The sequence below is a fragment of the Triplophysa rosa genome, linkage group LG5 (assembly GCF_024868665.1).
Source record: "Triplophysa rosa linkage group LG5, Trosa_1v2, whole genome shotgun sequence".
Taxonomy (NCBI): Eukaryota; Metazoa; Chordata; class Actinopteri; order Cypriniformes; family Nemacheilidae; genus Triplophysa; species Triplophysa rosa.
In genome coordinates this window covers 17,763,833-17,771,319 of record NC_079894.1, presented here as the reverse complement: position 1 = coordinate 17,771,319, position 7,487 = coordinate 17,763,833, and the positions used below count along the sequence as shown (strand labels likewise).

Genomic DNA, 7,487 nt, shown 5'->3' with positions numbered 1-7,487 from the left:
CTGAAATACTTCTGTCGTTTTGCCTCAGTGTTGAAGTCAGTGAAGGGATTATCTATACCATCAAATACAGCTTGGACTTGATGGGTTACTTCTTCACACCGCAAAGCAGAAGGAAGACTCCTCAAAACAGCTTCTCTTGTATGAGTTTGAATTTCATTTACTAACTCTTCCACAGAAACAACTACAGACTGAACTGTACTGTTAGCAACTCTTGATGCCTGTAATTGTGCAACAATGGAGCCACACATTTCTTGCAACTGTTTTTTATTTGCTGAAATGTGTGTTGACTCAGGCACCACTGTGTTGTGTTGAGAAGTCGAAGGCGTTGGTTCAAGTTCGTTAATATTCGTCTCAAAAGTTGTTTGATCATCTTCACTGTAGGCCTCACCCACAGCTGCCCACACATTTTGGACTGCCCTATCACCATGAACAGTTTTTAAATGTTTCTTGAAACCTGAATATGTGCCAAACACTGAAGAACATTCAACTTCTGCACATCGTAGCCGCAACAGTTTTCCAGGGTAAAGTCCATGAAGTAACTTTAAATGACGACAAAGGAGAGTAGAACTCTGATGATGCGTTTTACAGACAAAACAAGTAAACATGCTTCAATCATACCTTCAAAAGACAATCAATTCCTTCCAAGGAGAAACCTTGCTCTCATCTCTCTGACTCTTGGCCGTTCTTTGGAGGTTCCAGCATCAATCTTGTAAATGGCAGTTTGGATGAAAACGTAGAAGCTTGACAAACTTTCACTGTATGATGTGCCAAATGCAAAGTGCGCCTTAAAAAGTTCATCAAAAGCACCCACAGACGTCTGAGCCTTGCAAGGAATTGCTTTCATGTCCACGATAACGAAGTACCTCTGAATCCTCTTCCTATTTCCTCCAACACACAACAGGAAAGGCTGAGCAGCTCCAAACTTCTCCCAAAACAATGGAATGCTGGTTCCCATCTGGAAAAAGAAAAGAAAACAAGGAAAATCTAACTTTTATGAATAGATTATGCAAAATACATCCTTTCTTAGCCAATACATTGAGATCTCATTGGTGATATCAACCTTAAAATTAGTGTAACTCTAGAATGCTTTGGTCTATATGGCTAAACTTTGTTAGGGATGTAGCCAAACTCTGCAGGGCATTGGCCCTCCAGGGTAAAAGTTGAGGAACCCTGACTTAAGTTAATTTTAATAATAAAGCAATACTTTTTTAATGAAGTTTTATTTTCATAAAAAATGTTTCACCCTAAAAATGCTAGAAAAATCAAAACCATAGGTCTTTAACATGTTTTCTTTCAATATGTTTGTCCCATCATAAAACCTAAATTCCCATTGTGAACTTAAATTGAGACAGAGCTTTTCAATGATATATAGGTTGTCAAGATTTTGTTTCAACTAGGATATTAGCAGATAAATACTACTGTACCACCTGTGGGATGCTGATAATTAGGGAAACATACCTTTAGAAATCTCACTAAATGGTCAGCTGCTTGAAGAAGACTAATCCTTGCTGCCTTTTTGTGTCCTTTTGATGTTGGGGGTAGGAGATGAAGTAGTAGCAGCAGGGCTGAGATGTCGCTGTACCAACCAGTTGAGTCTATTGTTAAAAATGAAGTAAACATTTGTTCACCAAACCAAATGTTAATTTAACACGTGAACATTATTGTTTGGTTCATAGAGTATAAATCAAGTTAATCATAAAAACAACTGAGAAATGAAAAAAATCTGCTTCCACTTCAAAATGTAATCAAACATCAGATCAAAGGTAGCAACAATGAAGATCATTTTTGGTGCTTATGCAGATAGTCTCGAATGTTACTTAATCTTACCATCACCAGATTCATGTTGAGCATTTATGATGAGTTCTTCAATGTGGTGATTAGAGGGCAATCCTTTGCCTTCACTGATTACTTGGGGTTTGAAGGTTGACCACTTTGCCAGAAACTTTCCCGCAATCTCCTCTCCAAATAGCAGTGAAAAATCTAGTTCAATCTTGAGAAATAAATTGATAAAAATAAACAACAGCACCATAAATACAGAGGGTAAAAAGTATGATAGACTAAGTTTTAAACTTACAAGGCCAGGTGTGTAGAGGAATCTAGGGAACAGCCCCAAGACATCTTGGGACTTATCAGGATTACGAACCATTGACTGTCTGTATTGGAAAGTTGCCTTCATTTTTTCTTTGACTACGTTCTCATCTGAAGAGTGTTTCATTACCGATATTGCCTCTCTGCACTCATCACCAGTCAGCTGTTCTGTGGTTGAAAATGGTTCCCTCTCTGACAATGGGCCACTGCTTGTTTCAGATGATACAGGTCTGCCTTTTTCACCAACGAAAGTATTTCTCTGCACCGTCTTTAAACGCCAGGCTAGGTAACCAGTACCACTTGAAGCATCATAAAAATGCTCCTAAAAAAATATATATATATAATTGGCAAAATCAATACTGGATGGGTCAGCAAAAAGTTTAATCTAAACTGTTAAATATTTAACATATCCTGAAACAACTCACATATCCATTTTTGGAGTATGGGTCCTCCAAGTAAGGAAATAAAGCAACGATTCCAAGTGCATACTTTGTTCGCACATTTTGTGGAGGTGTCCTTCTGTTTTACATTATGGAGCAGAGACATTGGGTTAAGAAAAAGAAAAAGCAGCAAAAAACAACACATTTAGTGGATTAATCAGTTACACAAACATTCTCTTTTCTTCGACCACGATACTATAATTGACATTATTCTAGTCAATCACTTATTTTAGTTCTTACCCATGTACTTCAATCATATTGGCGACAAGCATGTTAATTAACTGTCTGCGGGTGCTGTCTGACAGGGTTTTGGCTTTATCATACATAATTTTGTCTCCACCAGGTTTTGATTTGAGTACCGTGTGCACCATCTGTAACATGAAACAGAAAAACTTAAATTACAGACAAACATACACATTTATACAAGAGTTTCTTTCTGGGTCTCGAATCTAAATGCCAGGCAGTATCACTATTTGTATCACTCCGCCACTAAGCCAAGTTGGACTTATGAAAAAAAGAAAAAAACATGCACATTTGGAACTTTCTTTCAGATCAATTCACAGCGCTAAGAAATGGTTAAAAAAATTACAGCATGTTAACGCGTGGGTCTCGAGATGTGCATTACATAACAGAAATTGCAAGGTCAACTTGCTACTGTAAACAAGCGAATGTTTAAAAATGCAATATCACTCTCGTAGTCATGTGATATGGCTCTATATGAGCATGGCTGTGATTCCCTACAGCACTCTGCTTGCGGCCAATATTGCATTAGTATTACTATTAACAAAATACTAAAACAATAACAGTCGAACAATGAAGAGTTTATTTTAGAAAAACTTACATTTTTTGCTACTTGTTTATCAGTACAGCTGTCAGCTGTCAGTCTTGCTTTCTTTGTTGGTGGATCGTCAATAATCATTGTTGATGCATTAAAAGAAAGCGATGTGTCAGATGTTTCGGTGTCTTCCGATAGGTCTGGAGAGTGCAAAACACAAAAACTTAATTTACACACTTTACTAGCAATTAAGACAAAATCTCTCTATTACACAAACTAAACAGGACTTACAGCAAAATACCAAGGCCTTGCATTTATTTTTCCTTTTTTTTTTAAGTAAATTAAAGATCAACTATAATAAAAAATCACACCATGCTCTAAACAGGCATGACATAAAAAGTAATGTCTCTCCACACAAAAAAAATCTAATCTGGACATTACTTAAATATTACAATGTTTACAGAACTGTGGAAGAGTAACAATATGAACACACCATCATCCAAACAGGCTGTGAGAGTGACATTGCCTTGTTGCAAGAGTTCATTGAATATGTCAGCATCAACATCAGTCCCCGATGAATCCTTGTAGGTCACATCTACATCAACTGGCAGGCCAAATCTTTTAAATGCTGTATACGGAAAATATTTATTTCAAATATTTATGTAGTCAAAAGTACGATTTATTTTATTAAGTTCAATCAAAAATTTAATTATGATTACATTAAAATTAACTTAAAACCCTCCCTATAAATTGTATAGGTTAACAACAGCCTTCAAACCTTCCTGGTGAAACTGATGAAAGTTATACTCTCCATCAGTCTCAGTCACCTTCACATACTTCTGGGATCCTCTACATACCACCGTCACTAACATGCTTACTGAAATGTAGTAAAGTCAACAGATAAGGCACATCTTTGCAGAAAGACAACCATAACTATTTCTTCTTCCCCTTCCCACATTATTTTCCATATGCCTCATCTCTTCTTTAAAATATATACCAGTTCCAACTTACAAATGATTCTTGTAATAAATCTAAAAATATGACTAGTCTAATCTTATCTTATATAGATTTCCCCAAATTCTTAAATCACAAGCAGTTAACAGAAGCAACATGTTCAGCATAAGTACATAGGTGACCAATTGACAAATTACAAAATCACTACTGTACTGCATATAACTTTATTCAAGACATCCCTTAGTGTGTTAGAAGAAAAATACCTTTGTAGCAGGTGTTACATTTAGCACTGCATATATTCCACCTTTGGTAATATCTGTATGTATAACGGAGTGCCTAAGACCTCTATAACAGTGCAACTTTAATATGATGCACAACAAATAACATGTACTTTTTCAATCATGTTTTATAAACCTAATCACCTGTGACCCTGCCTCTGACTCTCCACCTGTGCTACAGCTTGGCGAAGCGACGTGAGTTACGGAGGCGGGACTTATTGCAGAGAATGAAACTTAACCATTTGTGCACCACAAACTGCGCTATTTTTTTACAGAAAACGGCTGTGAAAGTTGTTTAAATTCAATTAAATGATTCCTGGATAAATATATGTCAAATAAGTAATAAGCAAAAACCACAAGACACAGACGGACATCAGAGGGCTGCACGGTAATTTATCGCGATACCACTAAATCCTATTGAACTCAAGCTGGCTGCGATATGCAATGTGTCGATATTTATTTAATGCGTTGCTTGTCCGTGAAGCACGGCTCTGGGATCAGTTGGAAATGCTGCTCGATCTAAAAGCAGTGCGAGTTTGAGTCGCTTATAATGTGCATTTGAAAAAGCAACACCAGTCAAACATGATCATTATATACTTTATTATTATAAAAATACCTGATGAGGCTTGAGTAACAGTGATAAAAAGATGTCCATAGGCATTTCCTAGATTCTAGACCGTTATGGTCTTCTTCTGCAGTGCGTATTTGGAGTTTCCGCACGAGAGCGCCCTCTGGCTTTCGGATGCAGCAGCATTTTCCCGTACTTCACTCAAAAGCTGTGCATAAATCACCTGATATTTATTGTCGATTTATCTTAATTGTTTGGTGTCTCTACCCAAATCGACGCCCTTGTTTGCCTCTATGGGCTAACCCACACACACAGCATCTTAATACAGCCGAATGTCCAGTAAGGCTGCCCTTGTTTTAATACTCGTCTGTTCAGTAATCGTAACGAGTATAAAATAATGACTGAAAGTGACCCATTAAAACTACGTTAACTACATTAACAAAAGCACCTTATACACAAACTGACGGCAGCGACTAGGCACTGATTTTGGCGGTGTTTAACATTACAACTAAAAAATTTGATTCTGACAGAGACGCGCCTCAATATCTGCATATCCTTCCGCCAAAACAGTAACGTTACACAGTCTCTGCCAGAGTAAGAAACTAGGTGTGATATCGTGCACTGAAAAGCTTTTTTAAAGTCTAGTTTAAATCTAAAGACAGCTTACTGAACTGTCGTATTTTTGCGAAATGGCGCCGTCGGCTCAAACCGTGGTTAAAACACGACGTTAAAGATACTTAGATGATACGATGAAATTAAAGATAATATGTGCTAAGTGGGTTTCAATAAACCTCTCGCGCCTGACAAAAATAACGTACATAACGTTACTTTAATACACATTTTCTAAAGATAATGCGAACATGGTGGGTTCTGAGGAAAACTTTTTTGGAAAAAGATTTTGTACCAAACCTGCTCTCACGAGTGCAATTAACGTTACTTTAAACATTTACAGCTGTAGTTGTAAACGGTTATTATAACGCGACTTATTAAATATTGTTACATTATACAATAGGGCTGAATGCTTATGACAAATAACAGTGTTAACTTACCTCAGCAAATTTAGCTTAACTCCGGCGGGAATTTTTCCGTGACTTTCACCGTTGCCTTTCACGTATGTTACTAGAGTAATATATAAATGAAATCATTACAGATGCATATATTCGTCAAACAAATTAATATATCACACGGAGAATGTTTAATTTAAAATATATAGCTGAACTGAATGGTCTTACCTCGCTGCTCTCAACGGTAGACAAAATGGCGGCAGCCCGGAGAGAAGACTCGATTGTAAAATAGGCGTGGTTTAAAAATGTTGGGTGTGGACAGTGTCTGAGAGTTAATTAAAGGCACACAACACAAACTCTAAATAACAACAACAACACTTATCTCATGTCACCGCATTAAGTGTTCGTTCTTACACAAACAGTGTTAAAACAACTCTGAATGTCAACACTTAAAAGCAACTCCAAAAAAATAACACTTATGATTTTGCTGTGAAGGAAACACTATATCATGCTATAGCATCAGGTGTAAAAATGCAGGAAATATCTTAAAGGGATAGTTCACCTAAAAATACAAATTCTGTCATCATGTGCTCACCCTAGTGTTCTAAATCTTTATATTAATCTTTGGCCACCATTGACTACCACACAGCAAAATCGCCAGTGTTAAAAAGGGTCAAATTAACTCTCACAGTGTTTATATAATCCACACTTTGAGAGTGTGGATTATATACAGTATACACTGTGAGTGTTGATTTGACTTTTTTTAACACTGGCGATTTTACTGTGCATAGTAGGAAAAGTTTCAATTCTAGGTAAAAGCGCCCCAGAACTGTTTGCTTCTTGTTCTTGACAGAACAAAGAAATGTATAAAGGCGTTTTTCCTACTATATGGTAGTCAATGGTGGCCAAGAACTGTTTGGCTACAAGCATTCTTTCAATTATCGATCTCTGTGTTCATCAGAAGAAAGACATTTATACAGATTTGGAACAACTTGAGGATGAGTAAATGATGACAGAATTTTTAACCACATTGCTACAGTACAGGGTGTTCTTGAACAAGTGCACAATGTTTGTCTGCCAGGTAAAAAATGAAATGCCAAATCCCATAGATGTAACATTGACAAAGGATTGTGCAATCATATACTGTCAGATAAGAGTGTCACAGACCTGGTGGTAGGCTCATATATCAATATCTTATCATCAATATCAATATTGTTATCAAGGATTTTTCTGGCCACAAAAATCATGCGGTAAAAATCTGATATTTTGACAGCCCAAGCAACCAACTAGAGCATCCAATCCTATAGATTTAAATTGAAGCCTATAGCACAAACCTTTCTACTTTAAAGATGAAACTAACTTTGAATAGTGATGGCAAAG

The 7,487-nt window shown here is 36.7% G+C and overlaps 1 protein-coding gene across 3 annotated transcripts; it reads right to left on the bottom strand.

Annotated features, from left to right (window-relative positions):
• Nucleotides 1-226: 226 nt before the first annotated feature.
• LOC130554590 (uncharacterized) lies at nt 227-4,033 on the bottom strand. Of its 3 annotated transcripts, XM_057334351.1 has the most exons (7): nt 3,797-4,033; nt 3,370-3,503; nt 2,769-2,899; nt 2,075-2,410; nt 1,828-1,990; nt 1,459-1,595; nt 227-955 (listed from the first exon to the last, which is right to left on the bottom strand). In XM_057334351.1, the coding sequence occupies exons 4-7, from the start codon at nt 2,213-2,215 to the stop codon at nt 632-634; spliced, it is 765 nt and encodes a 254-aa protein (XP_057190334.1). In that variant the 5' UTR covers nt 2,216-2,410; nt 2,769-2,899; nt 3,370-3,503; nt 3,797-4,033; the 3' UTR covers nt 227-631. The 3 variants fall into 3 exon arrangements, with proteins under 3 accessions (XP_057190334.1, XP_057190335.1, XP_057190336.1); XM_057334352.1 differs by lacking the exon at nt 3,797-4,033 and having other exon boundaries at nt 3,370-3,505; XM_057334353.1 differs by lacking the exons at nt 3,370-3,503; nt 3,797-4,033 and having other exon boundaries at nt 2,769-3,256.
• Nucleotides 4,034-7,487: the final 3,454 nt, after the last annotated feature.

What these genes read in the sequence shown, in the direction of transcription:
- LOC130554590 (XM_057334351.1), bottom strand. Translation starts at nt 2,215, where the DNA reads ATGAAACACTCTTCAGATGAGAACGTAGTCAAAGAAAAAATGAAGGCA. An exon ending in TCCTCTACACACCTGGCCTT is followed by an intron (nt 1,991 to 2,074) that starts GTAAGTTTAAAA and finishes TTATTTCTCAAG; the next exon opens with ATTGAACTAGATTTTTCACT. An exon ending in ATTTAGTGAGATTTCTAAAG is followed by an intron (nt 956 to 1,458) that starts GTATGTTTCCCT and finishes TTCTTTTTCCAG; the next exon opens with ATGGGAACCAGCATTCCATT.